Source organism: Lontra canadensis, unplaced genomic scaffold (assembly GCF_010015895.1).
Source record: "Lontra canadensis isolate GAN:19392208 unplaced genomic scaffold, GSC_riverotter_1.0 scaffold78, whole genome shotgun sequence".
NCBI classification, from domain to species: domain Eukaryota; kingdom Metazoa; phylum Chordata; class Mammalia; order Carnivora; family Mustelidae; genus Lontra; species Lontra canadensis.
The window spans coordinates 1,936,392-1,952,074 of NW_022631072.1; the positions used below are offsets into that span (position 1 = coordinate 1,936,392).

The window sequence follows — 15,683 nt, forward strand, 5'->3', positions numbered from 1 at the left end:
GATGTGAAATTTGATTTTGTTAGACTGTGATATTGAACTAGAGCAAAATCCTATTTTAAGAGAATTATAAAAAATGTTAATTTAATGAAACAAAAATGACCATTAAATAAAATTTAAAGATGAATGTTTCCTTCTCTCTGATCCTGACACCCAGTGACCAAATCATGGTACTCTTTCCTTTATAGCGACTTCTTTTGCAAAAACATTCTTTCCCATTTTTCTTAAACGGTCCTCAACCACCTTGAATCTCTGGGTCAATACCTTTTTGCTACCTATGAAAAAATTCTAAAATCCTTAAGGCCTTTCCATAATCCCCTCCACGGAACTTCTGGGCTTGCCAATATCATTCCTGGTACTTCTCAAATGCATAGTATCTTGCAAAGTTGGCTTGGATCATTTCTGACACCTGGAACACTTTTTCCTTTTATCTGTTTAAATGCTAGTACTTTTCAAGGTCCCAGTTTCACTTGTATCTTCAGTCACCTACTAGAATATATACTCTACAAAGGTAGGGATTTCTATTTTGTTTACTGCTGATCAAGAATGTCTGCTGAGGGGCGACTGGGTAGATCAGTCAGTTAAGCATCCAACTCTTGGTTTTGGCTCAGGTCATGATCTCAGGTTCATGAGATCAAACCCCACATCAGGCTTCATGCTCAGTGGGGAGTCTGCTTGAGATTCTCTTCCTCCCCATCCGTCCCTCCTCCTTACTTGCATATGTGCTCTCTCTCTTAAATAAATGAATAAAATCTTAAAAAGAAAATAAAAAGAATGCCAAATGAGTGAATGAATGAAACCAGTTGATTAGCAAATCCTACTAGTTTTATTTCTGAAGCTTTTTCCTCTCTACCTCCACATCGGTCCAAGTCACCAACATTTCCTGTCTGGACTGTTAACATAATAACCTGCTATCTTGTCTTCTTCCTTCCATGTCACCCTTCCCTTTACCCCAGTCATTTCTCCATTGGTCAGCCAGTGTGATACTTAAAAAAAAAGTAATCACTTTTCATCAATCTCCTCCTTAAAACCCTCACTAGCTTACTATTGCCCTTAGGATGACATCCAAGGTCCTTGAGATGGTCTACAAGGCCCTAAAGGATTGGTCGCTGTACTCCTGTCTACTTAATCTCCTACCACTGGTACTTGGTGATGAGAAGGTGCTAGCTAGCAAAGGCCTAGAAGAAGGACCCCCGCCCTGCCCCGATAGAAAGAAGAACCAGGGCAAAAACCCTGATGTGGGAATGGGGTTGTTGGTTTGAAGAACATAAAAGAGACCAGTGTGTGCAGAGAACAGTGGATGAGGGAGAGAGGTCTATGATAGAGTCTGGGAGGTAAGCAGGGGCCAAATCATGTGAGGATTAGATAAATTAATAATCCTGCTATAACCAAGATGTCAAGAACTGTTCTTGCTAACACTCTTTTCAGGACTACACATTAGTTTTTCTCAGAAGAATTTTCTTGAGAAGCCTACTTGGGATAGAGGCTGAACTTCAAGGGCCTGTGTATGGGCTGAATTCTTCAAAGAGGCAAGGAGAAGCATCTACCCATAAAATGGGCTTTTTAGTCAGAGAGTGCAGGTGGGGCATGAGATAGTGAGGCAGGGAGGGTGAGGGCGAAATAAGCAGCGGGTGGAGGAAAATTTTACACCCCACGAGGTGACCTCTTCTGTTGGTCTTAGAAAATCTAGTAAGATTAGATTAAGACTTAGTAAAGTCTCCAAAATATGATATCAGAGGCAGGGAAGTTTCTTGTAGGAGTTAGTAGAGTAGCTGAGTCACAGGGCAAGGTAAAACAGGAAGGCCATGGGAGCACAGGAGTGACTAGGTAGAGAAATCATGAGGAAGTACATTGCAGATTCTCCAGAAATCATGGAGCATGCTCCAGACTTCTGAAAAGATTATAGAGTTGGTATTTACACAGGCTTAATCTGGCATTTGAGGATCCACAGCAGCCATGCTAACACTGGGATGATGAAATTATAGCATTAGTTCATGGTGGGGCTGGGTCTGAACTCTGATGTCTGGTTCCAACACAGTCCCACGCTCTCACCTGAGCCAAGAATTGCCAAGCTGTGAAGCCATGGGAGCCAAAGAAATATTTCCCTCTGGTCATTGAATTTCTCAAGAAGACTATATGAAGCAACAGTTGAGGGAAACATAAGACATATGATGGAAATTGTTTATAAGGACAGACCCAGTAGAGAGCGCATGCCTCAACAAGTAACTCCAAGCTCAAGATCTAAACACTTCAAAAACTCTGTGAAGTTTGGACCTTCTAACCAGGCTTGAGACAATACCTTTATCTATGTGCCATGGAAGGACCACGATGAAGGAGTGACTGGAGAGCAGAGGCTCATCTATCTGTGGCAACACAGCTGCAAAATTTGTGTCTCTAAAAACAACCTATTTCTAGTCACAAAGGACTCTAACACATATTTTTTCACTTGATCTTTACAAAACCTTGAGAAGTACATTGTTTCTCTATTTCAGAGAAGTGAGTTGACTTGCTCAAGCCCAGGTACCAAGTAAGTGGCAGAAGGAGGATCTGAATCCAGGCCCTCTGGCTCTAACGCCAAGACTTTTCTACCTCCACCTAGCTGCTGCTTCTATAGCTGAAGAGAGTGAGTTAAATTGCTGTTCCCTACTCTCATCCTGCAGGACTTTTCTGAACTCAAAGATCACTGACAACCATCGGCAGGTCACTATTTCTTGCATGTAGGTCATGTGCATGTGCGCACACACTTTGTGTGTGTGTGTGTGTGTGAGTGTGTGTGCGCGCATCTGTGCATTTATCCCATTGTTTCCCTGTTATTCCTGAGAACTGCCATGGTAGTTTCCTCAGCTAAAAAAAAAAATGTACCTCTCTTCTCAGCCCCAGAAGGAGGTTTAGAAAGTTAATCCTCTTCCTTTTTCATGGTCTGAGAAAGGGCACACACACCGATGTGTGGAGGACGCATGGATGTTGGCACCAGGTGTCTGAGAAGCTAGCACACGCTGGGGATGACTTACATGTTGCTGCAGTCAACAACACGTGAACCTACTCAAGAAGTTCTGTGCATGTTAGACTCGAATCCAACAACCCCCTAAAGCTGTAGATCTCTTCATCAGTGTCCAATCACTAAATAACCAAGTCCCAGAACAATTACCTCTTCATGCCCGAGGCAGTACCGCTGGGAATCATCGACCTTTCAAGGTTGATTGCAAAGATCTTTCCATGCCTTTCAAGGTATCAAGGTTAACTTATTGGAGAGAACTATGTGAATAAAAGGTTGTACATTTCACCACAAGCTAAGACGATTTCCACAGGCTCAAACGTAGTGGAAATATTTCAGAATGCAGCTTCACTGCCTGAGGAGACTATCCTGCTGTGTTTATCTTGCTGATTGTTGTCTTCATCATGTAGAGGGCTCTGAAGACTCCGAGGGTCCCCACTGTCCAATGAATGGCCAAGAACAAAGCTTTCCTGAACGGCCTTGCCTGGTCCTAATGCACATCCCAGCTGCATCTCCCATGACTCCCCCGACATTTAAACCAACCACATTGCTCACTATACCCTGACTTCATCTTCTACTTTTTCCCCAGGATGTCTGGGCTTAGTCTACCTGGAAAGCCCTCCACCAACCTCTGTCTGTAAAATTCTACTTATAGTTCACATCCTACCTCAAATGCTCTTTCGTGAAATCAGTATGAACCCTATTCATATATCCCTTGTTATTCTTATGTAATAATCACCACATTTTGCTTTATTTTATACTAGGCTTTTGTTGTTGTTTTTTGCTGTTCATTTGTCTATCAATTCAACATATACTCAACACTAATTAGGTCTTCATGTTGCTTGGCATTGGGCTCCTTGCTCAGTGGGGAGCCTGATTCTCCCTCTTTCTGCTACTCCCCGTTTGTGCACGTGTTCACTCTCTCACTCTCTCTCCAGCAAATAAATAAAAATAATATTTTTTAAAAAAGAATGGGTGATAAGTACAGAGCAGAGGAAGGGGAGCGCACACAGGAGCAATCTAAACTAGGTTAGTGTGTGCTCTGGCAATGGGAATTGGGTCCAGAAAGTCTCACTTTTGCATGACTTTATCCGACACCAGATGGGGTGCTAACTGAAGTCAGAGAGACTGCGGGCTGGGAAGCCGGTAACGCGTTCCATGGAGTTGATCGTCCTGTGGCTCTCTCCTCATCTGAACCCACTCTTCACTGAAGCCATGCCTTCTGAGGCTCTTCTGGGGCTTCCTGAGATTTGATAACTTAAACGCTTTTTTTCTCTATAGGCACTGATGGGCAGGGATTTTTCGAGAGTTGTTGATGGACAGAATGTAAGGGCAAACACAGGATGTGTTTATTTTAGTGTGGGCTGAAATATTCATGAGTTGAAGAGGAGGCCTTTTTTGAGCACGTAATCTATACACAAATGAAGTTAATCCTTGAAATTCATAAGGCATCATGACCGCCTTTGGAGAAGAGTGTTATGAACACACCTACACCCTTCAATCATTATTTGTGGCTTTCCATAATCGAGACAAATGCAGCCATATTTTGGTCATTTGTTGGAAAATGCTCGAACAGGTCTGTACTGACTAAACCCGCCACTAATGTCCCTCCAAGGAAGGCCAGGGCTCCGAAATGTAACAGGGAAGTGAGAACCTGGAAAAATCTCTAAAAATAAACTTGGTGAAACTCTCATTTTGTATAGTATGGTGAACTTTACCAGCAGGTTAATTTATTGAGACATTAACTTGGGTTTATTTTCATTTTATTTTTTCCCTTGCACTATTCTAAGAAGGTAGTCAGGCATTTGTCTTCACACACCTCTGGAACTCAAGGTTGCAAGAGAAAGGGCACAGTTGCCCAAAGAAAACTCTCCCTCAGGCATTGGGAATTAGTCTCTCCAGATGGCCCTTGTTTGAGGGCACTGGGCTTGGTCAGCCCAAAGAGTGATGGGGAGGAAATGGTCTTCTAAGACTGGAAAGAGTGGGCAGGTAGGTCCCAGTAAGGGAAATGAGCCTGTTCCCCACCAGTGACCTTGGAGGTCATCTTGGAGCAATACCTGGTGGGGTGCCCCTCAGGGTGAAGCCTTAGGCATGGGACTTCCCCATCTTCCCCAAGATGCCAGCACTCAGAAAACAATGATGTGCCCAACTTCTGCAGGTAACATGGGCTTGGACACAGAGCGGTGCAGGGGAACTCCCTGGGTGATGTAGACTGCACAAGGCTTCCAGGGGCTGGGCTCGGGGAAGGACGAAGCCCCTGGAATGATGGAATTGTAATTTCTCAGCCCCTGAAAATGGGCAGTTTGGAGTCCGACTTAATTTGATTTAGAAAATGAGGTGTTGATAAGCCAAATATGGTGGAATAACAGTTTGCCCAATACAACTGTGTATGGGAAAGCTAAGTATTAGCTTGAAATGAATGGTTAAGTGGGAGGAAAAGATTTGTAAGAACTTGTTCCTTTCCTTTCCTTCCCTTCCCTTTTCCTTCCCCTCCCTTCTTTCTTTCCTTTCTTCCTTCTTTCTTCTCTTTCCTCTTTGCTTCCCCTTTTTATAAGTTCCCCCATGCCAGCTTATTTTCTATATGTACTAGCTTCCTGATCCAAACAGCCCCCCGTGGAGCCGAGTGATATGCATGAGGGCCTCTGGGACGGCCATGGGCAGACCAAAAAAATGGAAAAGGGAAAGGAGATGAGAAGAAACAGAAATAAAAAAAAGAAGTATGGGGGAGAGAATGTGACGTTGCCTAAAGCAAAGTGACTCTACTTGTACAAGAAAACAGATAAACTCGCATGGTGTAAGGCTTCGGCAAGGACGATACCCATGCTGGTGCCTCCTTTCCTGCTATATCCACATCTCTTCTACTCTATTTCCCTTTCGGTCATCCCCGATCATCCCACAGCCCCTCTACCTCCCCGCAGCAGGGACTTCATTTCTGGCTTGGTAGAAGCCACTGGGAAGAGCCTATGGGCTAGAACCTCACACAGACCTGCATTTCCAATCTGGCTCTGCCAGCTCATGGCACCGGGTCTCGGGCACTAGATCCTCAAGAGTTAAGAGCCGTGCCACATGCTTAGTAGGGGCCAGTGTCCACTGACCCGAACTCTCGGACCACTTTCTTCTTGTTACTTCACCTTCAGTCCTCTGGGTGGTCAGGACCCTTCATCTTGCAGGGACACTGGTGCCCGTGGAGGGCTGGCTAGACGAGAGGTCGGAGGGCACTGAACAGTACCCGTGATTTCACCTTCGGACCTGGAAGAAGCCCTGATCTGGGACGGCTCTCTGATGCATGGGTTCACGGATGTCATCAGGCAATGGAGTTCTTGGAGGGCTTGCTAAGACCTGGAGGGCTGGGCCCCAACCCCAGTGCTTCTGATTCCCGCAGTCCCGGCTGGGGTTGGAGGAGGGGTTCGGGCAGAAGGTCGCAGGTGCTGCTGGTGCTGCCCATCCAGAAACTGAGGGGCACTGGCCCCGGCTGTTCTCACACTGAGGCCAAACTGGTTTGTTTAAAGCCTGGCTTTTATGATTTCCCTTTTCTCCTTAAAACCCATCAGCAGCTCCCTGTAAGATATACTCTGAGATGTCAGCTCTTAGAGTAAAACGGTGATGTTAGCTCCAGCAGGAGTTCAGCGATGCCCAGGCATACGGGAGACAGGCACGAGCCACGTGCCTTCATCTCTCAAGGAGATAAGAGAAGACGTAATTGTTCTGTCTCCCCCTTCACGGGACACCTTTGTGTGAAATGCCATTCAGACTTGGTAGACACTCTCGCTGTACCTGTGTATGCGTGTAAATCTCTATGCTTTTTCTCACTAACAAATGGCATTGTCTCTCATCTCTCTTCATTTGTTGGCAGGGAGGGGTTTTTTGGTTGGCAGGATGGTCTTATTTCCCTAGCACAACCCTAACCAGCTTATTCTTCTCTGAGAACCACCCTGCAGCCTGGGATGATGCAATGAGGTTCTCTCTTCCCGGAATGTGGACTCAGTAGTGAGAGACACAGTGTGCACAGAGTCCAGGGTGGGGAGGGAAGGGCAGGGGAGAGGGAGACAGGGAGGGACAGGGAGAGGGGAGAGAGACAGTGAGGCAGACATGTGGAAAGAAGCAGAGGAACTGATTCTTGAGTTCTTTTCATCTGAGGTACAGTTCCAGTGAGTTCTAGCTGCCAACCTACGAGCCGCTCCATATCCTGCAAAAATCCCTTTGGTATTTATGCTGATTGCAACCGATATAACCTGCACAGAGTTATTCCCACTGCCCTCATGAGGAAGTCCAGATTCCTGGACATGGTAACAAAGCTCTCCACGATCCGACGCCTGCTTATCCTTCCATCTCTTATCTCAACACATTCGCTTCCTACTCTAGATTTCAATCATATTTGACACTTTTTAACTCGTTCCGGCCTTAGGCGTGCTGTTTTCTATCTGCTTGTAACACTCTTTTCTCCTCATCTTTGCCTGATCTATACCTATTTGGTCTTCACATTATCAGTGTAAGTGTGCCGCTTCCTCCAGGAAGCCCTCCCAGATATACAGCTTCTTCTCCATATTCTTGGAGTGACTTTAGCTGCCTGGTGATTGTCTTTCTTTCTCCCTAGATTTTGAGTTTTGTGAGGGCAAAGGTCTCAGTCACTGTTGTATTTGGGTGTCTAGCATAGTATCTGGTACTTGGTGGACACCCAGTACTGGTAAAAGGAATGAATGGTGTGCCTCCTTGCCGTAAGTCACCTACCCCAGTGGCAGACTGACAACACTGAAAAGAAAAAATGAAAATTGCTTTGGCCTCAAGCTATAGACTGTCAGTTGGAAATATTCCTGAGGTAAAGAATCAGATACTGCCATGGTTTGGGAATATCCTATTACCTTCATTGTATCTAGCCCCCCCTCCCCCGCCCCGCCATTTAATGATTGTGCCAGGGTTTCTAATTAGAGAAAAGGCCTCATGCATTTATTGATTCAAATGTGCTGCATCACCAGGGAGATTTTGAGTGTAAGGTTAGAATTTAGCATATCAGAAACTCAATCCATTTGAGATCTCTCAAAGAGGTTTGCCCTTGGGTCATTTAGCACAGCCTTTCATAGTCACTGAAAACCGTTGTCATGGTAATCATGGAACCTTTCATGCTTTTTGTATATGAGCTAATGAAGATACTGGAAACAGCCCAAAGGAATTCATACTTGGGTGTGCATTTGTCTCCATATTAACCTAGTCATTGTTTTGAACACACATCTGGCCCTGGGCTGATTCTCTTGGCTCTTGGTAATGACAGGAATAAATAAGCAACTGATTCCTTTTTAGTATTTTAGGCTTGGAGGCTGTGGCTGGCTGCCCTTTTGGTCTCACTTCAACAGGAAATCCCACATGGAGGGTTTAAAGGAGCAGAAGGAAAAAAGAATGGTGTGTGAAGCAAATATCTTTCTTATATTTCGGATTATTAATGTCGCTGATTTCAAGCATCTAAATTTAATGCCTATAAAGAAGTTTCAGTTGTAGAGAGCACAGAACATTAACTATATCTATGGCATTTCTTTTAGGGCCCTTTATAAATATGCTTTAACTTAAGCCTCAATCAAATCTATAAATTTAGGACCAGGTATCTCGGTGTGCTTATAGCATTTGAACGTGAGCCTTTCCATCTATGTCTTGTCCTACTAGTGATTTTCCAATATCTATTCTTCCTCCTTTCCTGTAATATACCCCCCTACTTTTTTAGCTTAGGCATGTGGATGCTTGAAATCAAGACATTTCCCATTCTCCCTTAATACTGGCTAGTGATATTTAAGTAGAAGTGGTGTATTTGATTTCCTGGACTTATCTTTAAAGGGATGGGTATTTACCCTTCTTCATCCCTTCCTGCCAACTGGAATATGGACATGATGGTTGGAGCTGGGGCACCCATTTTGGACAGTGAGTTGAGAGGCATGTTGCGGAGAGCAGAATTGTAAGGTAGAAGGAGTCTGGATCCCTGAAGATTGTGAAGATTCCCTAAAAGCCCAGACTGACTATGTTCAGAGGAGAGAGAAAGAAAACTTCAGTCTTACTCAAGCAGTTGTTATTCTAGATTCCCTGTCATCTAATCTTAACTGATATACTATCCAAAAATGAAATTTATTTTTCCTCTCTTCACTGATTAGGTGTGAAACCTTCTGGGCTTTGCTGTGAGATTTACCTTCTGATCCCAGAGCATGCCGGAAGGAGGGCAGATTTGTATTAGCTAGACAGAATTTTCTGGTATGGGGAATTGACATTTCAATGGCAAGAAAATACCTACTCAGGCTTAGCCATAGAGACATGGTGTCGCCTGGTCTTTGTATGTGCATTTTGAAATGCTCCAATATAATGGAACCACAGATCTTTCACCTAAAATCAGCACTCCTCTCTCAAATGCTTTTTGGGATGAAGTAGGTGATAAATAATAATCATTACCTATCAGTCTGAATGCAAAACAACTGAAGTAAAGTCAAAAAGCCCCCAAACCTTCCAAATTATCTGAAACAAGTATAAAACCCCTCTACATAAGAGACACAAACCTTATGCTAATGAGGAATTGCAATTTTACTTACTGAACTTGGGCCTTTTGATCTTCTTGGTCATGTCTTTATTTGAGTGTATTCCAGTTGCCAGCAAAACTACATGGAGAAAACGAAAGAAAATCTAATCAATATCATTTTACCCAAACACTCTCTCTCTCTTTTGACCCTTATCATCGCTTCCATCACATGTTAAAATAGTCTCATCAGTGGAACTAATGTTCCCTTAAATGAAGGTTGGGGAAATAAGATGGATGTTTGTGTACTTTTCCTGGCCGCTGCTGAGGGAGCCTTCCAAAAACACCTCCCGGGCATCTGTCCTCTGTTTTGCTGCTGTGCATTTCACCACCCTGAGTCTGCCCTCTCCAGTCGCCAAAAGAGGAAATGGGGGGCCTGAGAAGTCCACTCATTTGCTCAGTGCCATAAATAAATGATAGAGGTAGGGTGAGCACCAGGGCCTTCTTGAGCTCTCTCCTCTGCGCCACACGGAGTTTCCAAATGGCTAATGTCAAACTGGCCAGAGCACTGCGCATGCGTGCGTGTATATGCACGCGCATACAGGCGCATGCGTGCGTGCATGTGAGGGAGATAAGGAAGGTAGAAGGGATGGGATATGTAGAAAGCCACAGGGGAGGGCTGTCTAGGAAAGGAAGACAAGAAGAGAGCAGGCTGGGGAGAAGAGGGGGACTGGTTACAGGGGGTGAGGGGTGACCAGAGTGTCCCCTGGTGGTCCGCTGTACCAGCACCTGCTTCCGGGCCCTGTCAAGGCCAACTGCAATTAGTTGACCTTCCTCCTCAGAAACAGGAGCAGAACAGCTTTTGGATGCTGCTCTCTTGAGGAAGTACAACAGCAGAGGAAGAAGGGAGAGCTCTTTATCCTTTTTAGTTCAAAGTCGCATTACCAGCTTGAGCCTTGTGTTTTTAAAATATAGCACTGACCATTTTTTTTCTTATTACCAGAATAGGACTTGTTCCTCACAGAAGAATGTAAAAAACACTAGGAACATTATAGAAAACATAGATGAACACAAAAGATACGATATTTTCATTTTTTCTATATGTATACATATTCAGGTAGGTGCTTTTTTTAAACAAGCATCTTATCAAGCTCACACTGTTTGCGATGTTTTGTAACTTATTTCTACTTAAGGATATATACAGACATTTTTTCTTGTCATTAAATGCTCCTCTCACAGTAATTTTGAGGGCCTGAAAGGTATTGTACTATATGGATGTACCATAATTTAGTCATCTTCTGACTTAATATGGAATATTAATATTAATTAACTATATTAATATTAATAATATAAATAACTTCCTCTTTGCCCTGATCCTTTGTTATTTCCTTTAAATAAATTTCCAAATAGGATTTCTTGTCTGAAATATAGGCCCACTTAGAATTTTGGTACGTATTGTGAACATTTCTCATAGCATTTTTTTATTAGTAATGTCTGAAAATGCTCACGTCTCTGTACTGATGCTAGTTCTACCTGTAGATGGAAAAACAATGTTTTCCTTTCAAAAAGCTAACCAATTCTCCATTCTTCTTCCTTCCTCTCCAGGCATCTTCTGCCTTATCACTGCGTAACATGCTTCTATTTAAGCCACTTTTTTTTTTTTTTTTTTGAGAAACTCACTTTCTGGGTAGGTTTGGGACTCCAGAGGTATATATAAGGTGATAGAGTAATCAAAATAGACATTCTCCTTCGTGGTGTGTGTGTGTGTGTGTGTGTGTGTGTGTGTGACAACACAAATGTTTAATTTAGATATAAATGGACCTGGAAATTCTTGATTAGCAACTACCTTTGAAGGAAAATGTCACCAGGGTTTGCTAAGAAAATTGTTATTTAGGGGCGCCTGGGTGGCTCAGTGGGTTGAAGCCTCTGCCTTCAGCTTGGGTTGTGGTCCCGGGGTCCTGGGATAGAGCCCCGCGTCAGGCTCTCTGCTCAGCGGGGAGCCTGCTTCTTCCTCTCTCTGCCTGCCTCTCTGCCTACTTGTGATCTCTGACAAATAAATAAATAAAATCTTAAAAAAAAAAGAAAATTGTTATTTATCTTGTGATTATCTAGCTATTCTGCACCCATGACGCAGCTCCTGAATTATCATTTTTGAGCAGTTTTGAGCAGTAGCATGAGCTGAGGCCGCACAGCTGACGTAGTATGTCCTGAGAGAACAGACACATGAAAGAGAACTGAGTAGGAACCACAGGTCTAGCCAAGTGGAATGAAGGCAGACATTTTCGAGGTGTTATTTACTTCTGGGGTTTTGGTGGATGTGAGTGTCCTGGAGGTCTAATTTTTATAGGAGTCTCTGTGTCATTTAACTCTGTGTGAAGACACGTCTTCATTTTATACACAAAAATAACGAATCCTAGAATATTTTAAAGGACAAATACTAAATAAATATGGAAAATAAAATTAAGCAAGTTCATTAGAAGGAATAATTGAAATAGTCATATATCTGGGTATCAATTCTTCGGAAAAACCAAATACTGTCTTTCTGGGTCTCTGGGCCTCTGTGCCTGTGGCAAGTGGTTTCTGAGTCTCCATATCATTAGGACTATAAATATTTCAGTAAGACCACCCCATCACTTGCATTTGCTCACCCATGACCCTCGGGGCTGAAAACATGCATAGCTGGGTTCAGTTTTACCACAGTGGTTAATAAAGTCATTATTTTCAGTGGTACACATTGGCCCACTCCTCAGCTTGGAATCTTGTTAATTAAAACTCCCCAGAAACCACTCCTCAAGGGGAGGGCTGGTCAATAAGGCTGAAAATGTGCTTGTGCCCCGGAGTCTTCATTCCTCATCAGTAAGGCTTCTCTTGCTATGCTGAAGTGGTGAATTGAGTATTGAATTTGGGAAACGGAAAAATTAGTCTTATGTCCCTTTTCTTAGGAAGCCAGGCAGAGCACAGGGATGGATGGCTGATTCTCACTTCAAAGTACAAAGTGGACCACAGGTCTGAAATCCAGTCCCTTCTGGCAACTGAGGCCATTAGTGTCTAGAAGGCTTGAGGAAATTAAATCTAGAGTCCAAAGTTCTAAGGTAATCGTGGTTTACGCAATTTGCAGCAATACTTCTCAACTGTTCAAAACTCAGTGTTCTAGTTTTGAACAACATTGACTAAAGATCCCATCCTTTGACATCAGTGCTTGAAATTTCAAAATAAGTTGAATGTTGAAATTACTTTTTCAGGTGAAAGATCTCCTTCCACTTCTTACTCTCTTCTTCTCTAGAGTAGCCATCAGTATAGTTAAGATGGCGGAGGCGTAATTGTTTTAGAATTAAATAAATTATCATCCAGATAGCTTATAGATAAAGAAATGCAAATGAATGAGCTTAAAACAACATTCAGTCTCATTAATGATAAAAATTGCAAGCCAAAGCCAAACCAAGGGGTAGTTTCCCATATTATGTCAGTAAATACTGAAAACAAGATGATAATTAATCTTGGCATGGATTTGAGATAAGGGCATTTAGGTACACTGCTGGTGAAGTTTAAGAAGGTGGAATCATTCTGGAAAGCCATTTGATAATATATTTCAATAACCCTAAAAAGAGTTATATTCTTTGTCCTAGGAAATATACCTCTAGGAATATATCCCAAATTATAATTAGAGATATAGACAAAAACTTATGTAAAAAATGTTCACTAAACATTATTTATAATGATAATCTGGAAATAATGGAATGCTGGAAATGTCCCAATAGTAGGGGTACCCTGAGCGTTTACTACAAATGATGTGTTAAAGAATATTAAACAAACTGGCAAGTGCTCAGCTCTAACCTGAAGAATGATTCTGACAAAATTACAATATATCCAGAGAGAAATAAGTGGAACAAACATACCAAAATGTTTGTAATGATGGCATTGTCGTTTCTATTTTTATTTTGTATATTTTTGCCATTTTATAGTATTTTCCATATGTAAATCCCATATTTTATAAAGAAAATGTTTCTTTTACAATTCAAAAAAGACAAGATAAATTGTTTTTTAATTGGGTCATATTGAAATCCCATAGATTTATGAAAATGAAAAGGGCATACCAAAATCATCAGTATGGTTAATCGGCACTCATATCCCAGTCTCTTCTGGCCAGTCATGAATTATCATCAGAATTCACTTACTTTCAAGAAAGACATGAAGTGCCAGGACATCTAATCAATGATCAAATCAAGAAGCACTTACTGAAAACTTATTATGTGTCTATAACTTTTATAGAAATGCCTCCGTGTACCCCATAAACTCCAGGGCCCCTCAGGATACAAACTCTAGTGGTATTGACAAGGACTCTCTCTTTGACTAAACTCTAATGGGGCTCCTCCAAGCTCTCTTTCCAAATGGCCTTTGACACTGGGCTTCAGTGTTCCTCCTTGTTGGTCCTGTATCACCCAGTTTTAGCAAGAATCCTGTTTAGAGAGAATCCCCCACCCTTGATAGATATCTGTTCACCCTGGTCTGCCTTTAGCAAGAACCGTGTCAGATAGGTTTAGCAAGAATCCCCCACCCTTGATGTCTTCTCTCAGTAATTTCCATCCCCTGACCCCCCGCAACCTGCTGCTCAGATATAAATCTCCATGTCCCTTGTTATATTTGGAATTGAGCCCATTTCTATAGTGAGATCTCCTCGATTGCGGTAGTTCCTGATTAAAATCTATTTTTACCACTTTAAACACTCTCCAGCTCTGCTTCTCTTTAAGTGTCCACAGTGCTTTCCTGAAAACCGACTTACAAAGCAGATCATTTAAAGGCAGTTCAAATTTCCCCCATGCTTTTTAAAAATTTTTTAATTTTTTAAAAAGATTTTATTTATTTATTTGACAGAGAGAGATCACAAGTAGGCCGAGAGGCAGGCAGAGAGAGATGGGGAAGCAGGTTCCCCGCTGAGCAGAGAGCCCGGTGCGGGGCTCTATCCCAGGACCCTGAGATCATGACCTGAACCAAAGGCAGAGGCTTAACCCACTGAGCCACCCAGGCACCCCTCCCACATGCTTTAATTTCATATTATGTACTCAATGAAACATCTAATGTCATATAAATCAGAGCTTCATAGCAAAGACAGGATGACTTATTCTCTACAATCATGTAAATCATAAAATTATGCTTCAAATCACAGAATATTAAAGCTGGGAAGAGCTTTGTAGGTTATCCTTTTCTTTTATTAAAAAAAAAGACACAAAGGTCAAGGTTAACACCTTGGCTAAAGCTGCAGGTCTTTGGGGCAAAAGCTGGAACCAGATTGCAAGTTTGCTGACTACTGCCTTAGCCCATTTATTCCACTCACTCCCCATAAGCACAGTTGTTGATTACACATGATGCTCCAAAGACAGTGGCATAAAACTCTGCTGTATCATAAATTCGAGGATGTCTTAAACATGCTAGCTCTGATATATATTGGATACTTAATTGACATTAATTAAGGGGGGGATCATTGGACAGTACTGTGTGATATTTGATTTGTAGTATATATACACCCACACGTTGGAATTAGGTGCACAGTTGGACTCTGATTCCTTACAAATCTAGCATCCCTAAGAATAATTTATTTTACAGTATTTCTTGAGTGCCTATGAGATGTGCTCAGCATTGAAAATGCAGGACACAGCTCCTGCCAACTGCCCTCAGTGAGTTCACAGCTCTGGGGGAGCCTGCCGAGCGGAAAGGTGAACACAACACAGCTATGAAGAGAATCAATACAGGGCACCACAGAAGCCCTTAGGAAGATGGCCTGGTCAAATGGGGGGGTTGGTAGTGGTGGAAGGAAGCTTCCCCAGGACGAGTAGGGCTTGTGGGGGGTGTGGGAGTGAGAGGAAGAGCATTCCGGGCAAGGACCCAGCATGGTCAAAGGCCTGAAGGGGGAAAATGATGTGAGCCCTGAGGGACGGAGAAGGTCAGTACTTTTCAGATCCTCGGAAGCCGGAGTGGGCTCTGTGGGGAGCAAGGAGAGCAGAAGACAGCAAGGGGGGGCCATATCAGGAAGGTCTGCAAGCAAGGTACTTTTAGAGTTATAGGTCCCATCCCAAAGACAAAGGGGAACCACGGAGGAGTTTAAGTCAAGAGTGGTGATCAGATGTGTTCTTTAGAGAGATTAATTGGGGGGTGTGGTTGAGAAGGAGTTAGAGGGGTCAGGATTTGGGGCAGGGAGGCTGTCCCAGTACT

The 15,683-nt window shown here is 42.9% G+C and overlaps 1 protein-coding gene across 6 annotated transcripts in view; it reads right to left on the minus strand.

Annotated features, from left to right (window-relative positions):
• VIT (vitrin) overlaps positions 1 to 15,683 on the minus strand; it is a 99,569-nt gene that overhangs the window by 59,770 nt on the left and 24,116 nt on the right. For all 6 annotated transcript variants that reach the window (XM_032881875.1, XM_032881878.1, XM_032881877.1 and 3 more), the window contains exon 3: positions 9,553 to 9,618. In XM_032881875.1, coding sequence (XP_032737766.1) covers positions 9,553 to 9,618 — 66 coding nt within the window. The remainder of the gene's footprint in view (positions 1 to 9,552; positions 9,619 to 15,683) is intronic.